This window comes from Cryptosporidium muris, genomic scaffold (assembly GCF_000006515.1).
Source record: "Cryptosporidium muris RN66 scf_1106632373431 genomic scaffold, whole genome shotgun sequence".
NCBI lineage: Eukaryota > Apicomplexa > Conoidasida > Eucoccidiorida > Cryptosporidiidae > Cryptosporidium > Cryptosporidium muris.
This window is the reverse complement of record NW_002196573.1, coordinates 420,968-434,031: the sequence shown is the minus strand read 5'-3', so window position 1 is coordinate 434,031 and position 13,064 is coordinate 420,968. Positions and strand designations below refer to the sequence as shown.

At 29.5% G+C, this 13,064-nt stretch overlaps 4 protein-coding genes across 4 annotated transcripts, besides 5 other annotated features; 2 read left to right on the top strand and 2 right to left on the bottom strand.

Moving 5' to 3' along the window:
- Nucleotides 1-247: 247 nt before the first annotated feature.
- CMU_008820 (uncharacterized protein) lies at nt 248-2,368 on the bottom strand (the record flags this gene model as incomplete). Its single annotated transcript, XM_002140704.1, has 1 exon — nt 248-2,368. The coding sequence occupies one exon, from the start codon at nt 2,366-2,368 to the stop codon at nt 248-250; it is 2,121 nt and encodes a 706-aa protein (XP_002140740.1).
- A 487-nt stretch (nt 2,369-2,855) lies between these two features.
- On the bottom strand, nt 2,856-3,955 carry CMU_008810 (uncharacterized protein; the record flags this gene model as incomplete). The annotated part of the gene is made up of 2 exons (XM_002140703.1): nt 2,856-3,797; nt 3,866-3,955. 2 exons carry the CDS (start codon nt 3,953-3,955, stop codon nt 2,856-2,858), a joined length of 1,032 nt encoding a protein of 343 aa, XP_002140739.1.
- Nucleotides 3,799-3,839: a sequence feature (AT_rich).
- Nucleotides 3,956-3,969: 14 nt separating the features above from the next.
- Nucleotides 3,970-4,025: a sequence feature (AT_rich).
- A 60-nt stretch (nt 4,026-4,085) lies between these two features.
- Nucleotides 4,086-4,116: a sequence feature (AT_rich).
- A 581-nt stretch (nt 4,117-4,697) lies between these two features.
- CMU_008800 (HECT domain-containing family protein) lies at nt 4,698-11,921 on the top strand (the record flags this gene model as incomplete). The annotated part of the gene is made up of 1 exon (XM_002140702.1): nt 4,698-11,921. The coding sequence occupies exon 1, from the start codon at nt 4,701-4,703 to the stop codon at nt 11,919-11,921; it is 7,221 nt and encodes a 2,406-aa protein (XP_002140738.1). The 5' UTR covers nt 4,698-4,700.
- Nucleotides 5,922-5,996: a sequence feature (AT_rich).
- Nucleotides 6,837-6,873: a sequence feature (AT_rich).
- Nucleotides 11,922-12,151: 230 nt separating the features above from the next.
- On the top strand, nt 12,152-12,907 carry CMU_008790 (DnaJ domain-containing protein; the record flags this gene model as incomplete). The annotated part of the gene is made up of 1 exon (XM_002140701.1): nt 12,152-12,907. The coding sequence occupies one exon, from the start codon at nt 12,152-12,154 to the stop codon at nt 12,905-12,907; it is 756 nt and encodes a 251-aa protein (XP_002140737.1).
- Between the last annotated feature and the right edge of the window lie 157 nt (nt 12,908-13,064).

The window sequence follows — 13,064 nt, the reverse complement described above, 5'->3', positions numbered from 1 at the left end:
AGAAATACGTTATTAATCATTTAAAAAATCTCTCATAATAAGCCTATCATTATTTCTCACAACAAAGTTGCAGATTTCAGTTAAATTAAAAGCCTTGAATTTATCTGCTAGTAAAAACAAGGCTTGTATACATCTTGTATATTCAACGAAGTGAATTAAATACTCAGAGTACAAAATATTATAATTTATAGATTCATCGATGTGAATCTAAATTTTCAGTAGTAGAAATTCCAGTTAAAAACCAATTCTATACAATGATTTGAGAATTTGTAAGTCCACTTAGCATGGTAGCATTAGAATTTTGAGATATGGTGGAGTTCCCACCACTAAATACAGAGTTTCCTTGGTTATTCGGGGTATGGGTTGAAAGTAATGCCCAAAGCCCCTGATTAGGTGAGTTTCCATTAGACATAAAGGTTCCTGCTGAACTGTTATCAATATTTGAATTCCCAGCTATTGAAGGTATATATGAAACAAGTGAATTTAATAGTGAAGGAGATGTAGAAGACAAATCCAAGTTTCCTTGTATATTCCGGAGCTGTAGAGATAATTGGTCAATAGAAATTCTGTCAGATTGCAAATTCGAGCATGCAACTCCTTGTATATGGTTGTTCATAGTATTTGGAAGACAAGCAGCATCTAAGGATGACCTCAAAATAGCGGAGAATGTGTCAGGATTTACAAATTTCAAACATGATATAGTATGTATTAGTTCACTTTGTAATTTTTGTGGTAGGGATCGGAAGCTATATAGTAGCAAGAGCTCAACTGAATCCTTTGCAAAGGAGGCTGCTATGTTGTTGCTTATCATATTCGCATGAGACTGAAGTATACTCCCATCCATGCATAATTTCATATTCAATTGATTATTCATCCCATTCATAGCCCCCTCTAGTAAATTTGGGTAAGACTGTCCATCTCTTCCTAATGAAGAATTTATCATATTCGCACAATTAGGTAAAATGTTCTGATTATTGTTGCTTGATGCCCCTATTGTAAAATTAAGAGTATTTAATCTCTCAGAAGTGTTATTATTTTGAGATGTTTCATCATTAATTAAAAGTGTCTTAGGACTTTTTAAACCTCCAAGTATTGTACTTTCATCTGTAATTGTATCAGTAGTTGTAGATACAACAGAATTCAACCCATTGTTTGGACAGGAATCAGTAGATTTTTTTATTTCAGCTGTTGAGCATGCTTCTGTCATAGCCAAAGCCTCAGTATGATCTTCAAACAATGCCATACCAATAGGTAAGTCTAACCCATCTTTTTGCAAGTGGATAGTATGTAATTTTATTAGTCTTGATGAATGCGTAGAATTTATTAAAACTTGATGCCTACTATTAAAAGCATTTGTTCTCATTCTAGCAGAATAAAATTGCCTCCATACTGCTCCTGGGTGACTAGATTTAGCATACAAAATATAAAATCCATTATATTTCAAATCAAAGCCATTGTCTGTTATATAAGCAAAGTCCTGAATATCTGCAGTACTCAGATTTCTCCATTTGGTAACTAACCTAGATAGTGGATCACTTCCTCCTCCTCTATAACCTCCACCTACTTTATTTCCATCATAATTTAAAGGAGTTACAATGTATATAGTTCGCATCCTGTTAATGAGTGGAGGAGTGTGAGACGTCTTCTGGCATCCAAATATCTCCTTAGAAAGCGAAGAAGTTGAAACTATAACTCTATCAGAATCTAAAGGCTGCCAGTCCCCTACATGACATGATAATAATGGAATATTATGTTGAATACTTTCATCTTTCGGTAACTCAGTTGTATTTTCTTCATACAATCTTACCAATAATCTAGCTGCAGATATTAAGCCTACCAGCTTAATTTGGTTAGAGGATCCAATTATTAATCTGCGATAGATTGAATCAGTAAGACGCTGAAAAAAGGGTCTAGGAATAAAGATAGAATTAGAGCTAGACTTAGCTGTATCTTGAACTTCCTTATTGCTCTTCCTTAAGTTTTTTGCCATCCTTTCACCATTAGACTTTCTCCTTAGAGACATGGCTTTAGCTATAATCTCATCAGCCTCTATATCTCCATACATATCTATATTATTACTCTTCTTAGTGTTCTTAATAACGTTCAAACTATCCTCATCCACACTACTAATTAATTCTCTATCTTTCCTTTGCAAATCATTATATAGAAGATCTCCATTTATTTCCACATCTGCTTCTCCCACTAAACTCTCCTCAACAGTATTATTTATCTTATCATCAAGACCTAAAGATTCCACCCTATTCTCAGAACAATCCGACAAAGTCCCTGTATTCCTTTCATATATATTCATCTTATTAGAATCTCCTAATATATCCCCAGAGTTCATCTTAATCAATACATCCTTCATAATAGTGACATTGGTCTAAATATATAAATTTCCAAAGCACACCACACTAAATAATAAAACCTATAAAACTTTCTTGAGTTTTATTAGTTCTGTCTAAAAGAGATCATAAATATTGCTCTAAATATATTGATTGTGTTTTATATCAAGGATATATAGGCTCACCGTTCAAAATGAAAATCCACTCACCTATTAATACCTCCACACCAAATATATAATGGGTGGTAACTAGGCTGTCACGACAATGTCACTATGACTATATATCTGTCTGAAGTAAATTTTATGGGTATATAATACTAAGTTTGAGGACTTAAGCGCCGTCTCGTCTCATATACCCGCTAAGAGGTGCAAAACGTACCCAAACAACTTGAGAAGTGTTCCTAATCTATTACTATTAAAAAAGCTAAAACCACGGATTTTGGAATAAATTAGAAAATATTTCAAATTTAACTGAACTATTGAGCACTCTCTAAGATGAATCTATATATTGTTAAGGCTTTGAGTCTATATATTTTGAAAGAGCATCATTGTTAAAACCAAGTTCACTTAGTATAGTCAATAAATCTGAGTTTTCTCTTTGCATTTTAGTTTGAACTGGCTTTGTATATGAAGGACTCGAGGTATTTGTATTCTTTATTCCTTGTATTTCTACCTTATTACCTAAGAGCACATCTTTACCTAAAAGTTGCTCCTTAATAAGTTCTACTTCAGCTTTCTCTACTTGTACTTTCCCTAATTCCAAACTATTATTTTCCGACTCTTTTCCCTTCAAATCTTTATCTACTGGATTATATATATATTCTGCTGATTTAGAACTTATATAGTCATCATCTGAAACATTAAATTTTTGCTCTATAATTTGTCCCTGAATAGGAGATATCCAATGAACTCCTTGCTCAGCATAACTCATCAATAAAACACCTAAAGGACTTATGGGTGATGACTTAAGTATTAAATTCCTCAAAGATCCAGAGACCCAGCTATTTGTAGATATTCCATGTAGGCTTTCTATATCTTCTTGAATATCGAAATCAAAGTAATAAAGATCTAAAAGTGTTTTTGCATCTAAAATTCCATAATAAATTGTTGGGTGAACTTCATTATTTGCAATATAAGAGTTTACAGGAATTCCAACAGCTCTAGCTGTATCTGCAAAAACCTTAAATGAATCTTGAACTAAACCTTCTTTTATTACTAGCTTTTCCTCTGTAATTACTACTTTATCAAGATCATCCTTTATATTTTCACGATTAATTTGAGTTATTTTCTCTTTGTTATCAGTCTTATTCATTGTGAAACTTGTTTTAGAATCCAATACTTCAGTCATACCAATGTGAGATGTGTGTTGTAAACCTCTTGCTATATCAACAATTCTCTTGTAATTATCTTCAGATGAAAGTAAAACTGTTCCTTTATTTTGTATAGCTTTTTCCTAAATATTTATTTAAAAAAAAAAATTAACATTTATTTAATACTTAGGCTTATGATTTCTTCACTTACACCTATATTTGTTGCTAAGGTATTCCTGTAAGTAATATTCCACAGAATAAAACCTAAAGTCAAATACTTAAAGCTCAGATTAATCACCATTATATCTATTTTGCATTTTTATATTAAAATTTCTAATTTCAAAAGAAATAAATGAAAAACTTAATTTTTAGATCCAATGCCTTATAATTTAACTTTCAACAGCACAAACAATATTTAAAACTTACCAGACTATATTTTATTTTAAAAAATGATTATATTTAGATATATGTCCTACTTATTCCAATTAAATAATCATTAATATAAAGTTTTCAGCTGTTAAATTATCAGATAGTTATATTCAATTAGCCAAAACTTGTCCTACATCAGTTCATGTAATATGGCGCTGTATGGATCTAATATGAGTTATCTAGGTACTTATTAAAATACTAGAAAAACGAAATATTAAAAGCCTAAAATAAGATATACAATTGGGTGAAGTTTAACTATAACCTAAATTTTCGCAATATTAAAAAAAAATCAGATTCTTTTACTTATTCTACTAATAAACTACCTGAAGAAGGCTTTAAAACTATTTATAGGCTATCTCAATCATTAAGTTTTATAAAGGTTTTTAAAAATACTTTGACTATTATACAAATTTATTTCTGAGTGGAGATTTTCTTTAGGAAAGATATTGGCTTTTTTAATATATAGGAGATAATATAAGCTATAACTTAAGATCTTTTACTATATGTTTAGAGAACAATATTAAAAAGAAAATATATCTACTTGGGATATATTGTCGTCTAAAAATCTTAGTCTCAATTGATATTTTAATCATAACTTTAATCAATATGAAACTATGATGGTATATAAAGGAATATTTTCATTTTTATTGAGCATATTACTAGTGGTACTATCATTACCTGAACAAATTTCTGGAAGACCATTTGTACCTGAAGTAATTCACGATATATCTTTTGAAAATATTAGTTATGCTCTCTATAAAAAAAGCAGCGACCTTGCTATTCAGGAGTTTCAAAATAATGGGCACTATGCAGGGTATAGACTTGACATCAATTATATACAAGCAAAATCTTTTGCAATTAAATTAAATCAAGATGATACTGTTTTTAGATCAATGATAAGTGCTAATATGATGATAAAGTTGGAAGATCCCTTAATGAGCTGTCAATTTTTGTGGAATTACGTTAGAATAAAATATAAACTATTTTTAACAGAGAAAAATATATTTGATCTTTGGAAGGAAACCCTTGTAATGTTAAATTATATTGTTCCAAATGAACTCAGTTATTCTCCAGAATATGCTATTATGATTCGATCTCGTCCAATTGGATCATATGTTGCAAATAAGTTACCTAATTTTCCTACTAATGATGATTTTTTATTACTAATCAGCTTGAGTTCATTAATATATAGGAATGGGATATTTGCAATTGATTTAACTGGTGAAAATTTTGTTCTTAACTCTGAAAAATCTCTATTAAGAGAAAATATGACTCCTCTTGCATATTCAAATGTTAAATTTTATATTCCAATTCTTCTTGAGTTATATCCCCCAAGTATATTATATAGTCAAACTTTTACATCGGTTGGATTTGTTTACAGGATAATATATTATTGTATAGGAGCTATCTTTACTGTGGAGGATGCCTGGCACATATGGGCCAATGTTTTACTTTGGGGAGGAGGAGGTTATTTACCAAGATACTTAAGAAGTTATGATAATCAAATTCTTTTTCAGCATGAGAAAGATCCATTTCCTTTAGATAGAAATATCCTTATAGTATTAGAAAGGTTTGGAGCAATTCAAAAACCCCAATGGAATATTAGATTTCCTCCTTTTAATGCAAGTGAGTTGCATCCAGTATCTAAATTTTTGAATTTACAAGGATTCCCAATTCCTTCTAAGTCATCAAAAGATCTATCAGCTATTATAAGTATTTATCAGATTTTTCATTTATTTTTGAATAGATTTATAAGTATTAATATGGCTTGTAATATCTGGTTTGTAGTTAAAAGATGGGTCGGTATGACTGAAACCCTAGATCTATATAATTTTGACAAAATTATTAATAAAAATAATATATATAGTAGTACTATATTTAACTATAAATATAAAAGTAAATATAATATTAATGGTTCTGATTTGGAAAGTAGGAATTTTATACATTTTCCAAAATGGATAGATGAATTTACTTATGTCGATATCAATAGCCAAAAAGTTAAGAAACTTCTTGATGATCTAGAAAAAAAATTCCCCTATTATATAACATGCCCAAATGGTATACTAGTTGAACGGCAAGAATACAAATCTGTAAAATCTATAGAGATGCCTCTGACATCTTTCTATAATCGTAAAAGTGATAGACTTGCTTTAAGTTTAGCAAAGGTTCTGCATGAATGGATTCCTTCCATAAGTTTTAATGATATTTGCAATATAGCTAAAACACTTGCAGTTAGACTCCCCCCTTTGGGTACACTAAATTCTGATTTTATAGTTAGGAGTAAAGCTAAATTGTGGAATACACCAAAACTTAAGCCTTCTGAAAAACCCTACTATATTCAGTACTGTGTTTACTCACTAGAACAGTTAATTAGACAGAACTTACAAAGTACCAACTTAAATTTAACTCAAAACTTTTCAGGAGACTATTTTGAAAAGAAATGTTTGGAAGCATATAAAACTCAAATTTCATGTTCTGTATCTTTTCCCTTTGCAGTTACACCAGATGTTCAAGATATTTACGATATTTACGCTGGAAATTTAGCATCAGCAATGGCTTCCTTATTTCATGGAGAAGTACTTTCTTTAAAAGAAGTTGCAGGTACTATTTGGGATGGAATGTTAGAAGCATTTCCTTCAAGACAAATACCAACGCTCATACGTTTACATAACCCGTGGTTTGAGCCAAAAGAACTATGTGCTATATCAGAATATTTCCTAAGTATCGGGATTAAATATAGAAGTACTCATCTCATTAAAAATAAATTGGAAAAATTTTTTTATAAAAAAAGAGAAATTTGGTCTTTTTTTCATCCTGAACTTCCTATTCCCCCACAAAGAATTGAAGAAAATATGAAATCTAAACTAAGTATCTATATTCCTCCTATAGATTCATACAACACAGATGTATGTCCTAAAAACTCTGAAAAAAAGAAAAAATTAGATAAAAGTGAAAATTGGAATCTAACAGAACGTCAAATAAGTGGAATGATATTTAGGGCTGTCAACAACAAAGTTAACTTCATGAATATATGCGTCAAACAGATGAATATACTTTTTAATGATAACAGAATTAATTGTTATCCAAAGATGAAATCTGGAAATTATTATCAAATCTATTTTAATACTATTCGTAATGTTAGAAACTCTTTTATCAAAAAATTATTTAAGTCATATTCAGTTAATAAAAAAAAGTATAATTTGGCTGAGTTATTATCTTTTAACGGCGAAACTATCCATTCAAAAGCTTCTTTATATATGCAACAGTTTTCAAAATATGACTTATTAATTAGATTTGAAGAGAATATTCAAAGATTGTTCAAATGGTATATATACAGCTCTTGTAATATAGCATTTGAGGTAATGAATAGGCGAGATATAAATGGAAATTTGTTTATATATACAGGAGTTGAAAGTCCTAAAAAAAAAGTTAATTTTGAGATTTCCCCTGTAATTTTTCCTTTTAACAATGAAAAAGTTTCTCAGAAAAATAAGGCATTATTTGTTGATGATATTAATCAGTCTCAAATGAATTCTATAAATGAAGCAGTTAATTATGGATTAAAGTATATTCTTGGTGATCAATCTGCAACTTTTAATTTTCAAAAAGCAGTCTTACTAGATAATAATTTACAATTTATGGTGGAAATGGGCTGGAATCTTGAATTAAATGCTTTAGATCCAGATTTCATAGTTAAAAATGCAAATTTTCTTTATTACTATATGATATCTTCAAATATTTTTTTGAGTACTTTTCAGATCTACAAAATTGTAAGTATTGCATGTGACATTATAGCTTGTGCTTATCAAAAACAATATGAGGAGATAGACAATTCTAAAACAGGATTTTATATAGATTCACTTCAAATAAAAACTTTGACTCATGTTAAAGATAGTTTAGATCAAGATGCTTATCAACAATATATTCAATATTGGGATAAATTACTCAATAATAATTCACAGATACTGGTCTTACTAGAACTTGTATTGAAAGAACGAGTCTATAAATATAATGTACAGGATATTTGGGATAATTGGAAAGCCAAATATATCAAACTTAAAATGGCTAAAAAAATTGTTGAAACTATTAAAGCTTCAACATTTACAAATTTATCTTTAATTGAAAATAGCATGTATTGTCTTGAAAAACTAGCGTCTGATTTTGAAACAAAACCAAATATTGCTGTTATTGGATGCAAATCGCAAGACTTACTAGGGTATTGTAGTAATGATAGTCTTCTCGATGGAGTCATTGAACTGGCCTTTGCAAAAGCTATTTATTCATTTGTTTCTGAGTCCAGAATAAGTGATGACAAAGCACTAGGATCTGGAGATATAAATTCTAGTGATATTTATAAGTCTTTATATAAAGATATAGAAGATAATAATAATACTTTGTGCCAAATAGTTAAAAAACTTGTAATATTATACAAGCTACCAAATTTTATTTACAACTGTCTGATTACCTTGATGAATGAAACATCCTTTTTACAGTATATCCTTAATTTATTTCTAAAGATCCCCACTGTAGATTATAATATGGCATTTCATATTTGTTCAAATATGCCTCTGTCAAGTAAATGTACTTCATATTCAGATACAGATTCTAAACAAGAATATGGAGAAATTGCAGATATAATAAAGGGGGAATTCATGAAATTCCAAAGTGAATATGTTATTCACTTTCCACCCGAATCATTTTGCTCCTTGGCAAGTTTATTGGCTTCTGCTCCCACTTTTGGTTCCTGTGTTGATTATGTTACCGATAGTATCTCAAAATATAAAACATTTTATTGGCCGGAAAATATCGGTTATTCTATATGTTTAAAACTCAAAAGATGGCCTCTTCGTTGCTCCCAAGAGAAATTTCCATTTCACTCACTAATAGTTTTGAGATTCCAAAATCTAATGAAAATTGAAGAAAGTAAAATTGTAGAAGCTGGACTTGAGTCATTAAATAACAATGGAAATACGCTTCTGAGTAACTTATTAGAGATGGGCCAGTCTGTGCAGACATTAGCTTTTAGAGTCCTTTGCACTATGTTTGAAAAGGAACGCTACAATCAGAATCTCTATTATAAAAGTAAAACATTTCAAGAAGACGATACTAAATTGCTATTAAATCCTCATCATTTTTGCCATGAGATTTATTACCCAAAGCTTACTCTAAAAGATATATATAGTCACCTAAGGCAAGATTTAGCCTCCAAAATTACTAAAGCCTGTATGGAGGTTTTAGATACTATTTTAAATGAGATTAATAAGGAAAAGCTAAGTATTGAATATACAAGAAGGAATGAAATTCCATTATATTGGACTAATAAAACTAACAATCTACTCCCATACTATATGAAACCTTTGGGAATTGTCCATCAGCTTATTGAACTGTTTATTCTACCTCCAAAAGTCACTGTAATTGTAGTTTCACTTTGGAAAGAGTTTGAACAATTTCAAAATATTCAAGATCCTAAAGATATTCGAGAAAAGCTTTATTTTTTGATCCCTTTTGGAGCTAAAATTTCAATTATTAATGTTAATTCAAGTCTCAAATCATTTATTAATACTTGTGAACATATTTTAATTTATCTACTTCAAACTTCTAATGATAGAAGACGTGAAACTTGTTTTAAAATATATTCGTTAACTGTCTATAATGATACACTTGTAAACTTCATATATACTATGTATGCCACAAATCTTCAAGCTATGAAAATTTATACTTCTTCATTTACTAGTGAAAATCCTTTACTCACTATGGTGGAGTATAGAAGTAAAATCTTGCGTAGTGATACCTCGCTACGTATTCAAACTTTATATCAGCATATGCTAGTTAACTACATTGATTATTCCATAAATAAATCAATTAATAAAGATATATTGCTTAAAAAGGAAAATATCAAATTAATAACAAAATCTAAGGTTTTTACTCAAGATTATATTAATTCAAATAAATATATAGCTAATGGACTAAAAATGTTTCTTTTATTGATTCATTTAAGATTATCTTCTGCATTTTCCAGGAAGAATACCTATACTTTTCAAAACTCAATACCGAAATATCTTCCAAATATACACAATTTCTTACCTTCACATCTGGCTTTTCAAATTATAGACTCTGATAGGTGTGTAAATATGCTACATGAAAACTTTATTTTCCCGTCATTCTCGGAAATTCCAGATGATTTAGAAGAAATGGAAAATACTGAAAAAAATGATAGTGGTGAAAAACATCTAAGTACTAAGAGTAAAAGTTTTATTCTATTAGAAAATAATGAGGAAAAAGACTTGAAATCTGAAGAATATACTGAAAACAATCAAATTAACCATATATGTAAATTATTAAGAAAGGGTATCTCCCAGAGTGAGTTGAAAGGTTATTATAGTAAAATTTTAATGAGGATGCTGTTTCAAACTTACCTATTACAAATTTCTCCCAATTACCCCTCCAAAAGTGTCGAAACTGTTGAAATACAAAAATCGAAGTATACTCTGCTTGAAGCTATATTGTTCTTTTCTAAAAGATCCCCTAAGGAGCTTACTAAAAGTTTTAATTTTCACTGGTCTGACTCTTTTCTTAAAGGGGATGAAGAAAATAATATTTTTACTCATTATCAGACAGTCCCTGAAATACTCACTTGGTCCAGAATGAGAAAATTTTGTCAGATTATAAGCAGACAATTAACTCATGAAGATTTTTGGGAAGAAAATCCTTTTTTAGAGTGTAAATATGTTGATTCAAGTGGAAATCCCCTTGCTAGTTCTAAGCCCAACTTTAGTGAAATAAATAAAGTGAATGTCCTATGTTATATTAAACCAAAAGAGAACATTGAGGGAGATATAGATGCTCAAATAACTCATCCTATTACTAAAAAAATATTCGGATTTCTTAAATATGGAGATAAATCCTATGGATCAACAGAAAATGAGCTTAATTTAGAAATACCAGATGTTCTGATGCGTGTTTTAGGACGTATATATGGTTTCTGTATACTCAACGAGACACCTATGAATCTTAAATTACCTACAATTTTTTTTAAAAAAATAGTTGGTGAGTCCCTAAATAGACAACAAGATGCTGTAATTTTAAATAATAACATTGCAAAGTATATTGCTGTATTAAAAAAAGCAAAAATGAGTATTACAGATATGAAAGAAAAAAAAATAGTCAGGTATGGAGTTGATAAGGCACTAGAATATTATAAGATTAAAACCCCTCTTTTATTTGAAATCCCAAAGCATAGAAAGTATTCTCAAACTGAAGTAGAACCATTTGAAATTCATAATACAGCCTTATTAGAAGTTTATATATACATACTCCAAAGGTATTATATGGAGGAGTATGCCGAAGATGAAATAGAAAATTTCCTTACTGGAATTTATGATATAATTCCCAAGAGATTCTTCTATATGTTTAATTCAGAAGAGTTACAAGAATATATACAAGGATCTAGAATGATGGAATTTGAACCTTTTAAGGAAATTGAAAGAATACCGGAGTACTTTTATGCTGAATCTGAAGAATTTAAACTTTATCACAAAAAATTGATTATCGATTATTTCTTCAATGTAATTAAATTTCATATCTCGAGTTCTCAGTTGGACATTTTCTGGTCTTGTTTTACAGGTACTACTGGATATGGTATTCCTGGAGCTTTGCAAGGTAAGATCAGAATTATGGAAATTCCACAAAAAAATGAGTATGGTGATTTACAAGAGATCAAGATAGATCCAAACACACTCACAATATATCTCCCAGCATACTTAAATTTAGAAGAAATGAAGATTTACGTCAATAAGGTGATAGAAAAGTGTGACAAGTCTAATAAAGGAACGAAATAATGGAATATTAAATTATTATTAAGACTCATTATGTCCTTATCGCATATTATATAGTATAAAGTACTTAATTTTTTAAGAAATAAGGAGAATATAAATATTAACTTGTACTTTATTGTAAGGAATTTGAATATTATAGGCAGTACAAATTCAGCGCCTATTTACTTTATGTGAGGTTGTTAAGTGTGCTTAATTAAATTTAGACAAATAAATTAGCTTGTTTTTATAATATAATGGTTAAGGATACACGCCTATATGAGATTATAGGGGTGTCTCCTGATGCTACTGCAGCTGAAATCAAGCGTGAATATCGAATTCGTGCTCTAGCCTTACACCCAGATAAGAATAGGTGTGATGAAACTAGTAAGGAACGTTTCCAAAATCTACAAAAAGCTTATGAAGTTTTACGAGATGAGCAATCTCGAGCTGAATATGATGAAAGTGGCTATATAGAAGATGATTATAATGATAATTCTAGTAAATGGAACAACCTAACTAAATTTTTCAAACAATTTACAAAAAAAGTTACAATACAAGATATTTTAGAGTATAAAAAGATATATAGGGGATCTAATGATGAGTGGGAGGATATATGTTATTTATATAATAAATTTGATGGTGACTGCACTAATTTACTAGAATATATACCCTTTTGTGAAGCTGAGGATATAGACTACTATATAGATATTATTAGAAAGGCAATTAAGGACCAATTATTACCTAAGAGAGATAAATTTGATAGTTCTATTAATAAAATACGCCAGAAAACTAAGAAATGGAAGAAACAAAGAGTTAGAGAAGAGAAACAAGCAAATATTGGTAATATGGATAATTTAGTATTAGCTATAAAAGGTAATATGATGAAACGCAATAAGAGACTTACTCAAATTTTTGCACAATATGAAGAAAACTCAAATGATGATAATATAGATGAGGCTAAATTCCAAGAAATCCAGAAGAATATATTAAAGAAGCCAAAAAGAATCTAATTGGCTTAAATTTAAAGAGAGAATGGACCGCCTCCTTCTAGAACGTGTCTCCTGTGACATTTATCATTCTTTTAGGAAATTTATTTGAAATGAAGCGATGAAGATGCAGTCTCGACTAGAATAGACCAAAAGTGCGTTATTAACAATATTAAAGATA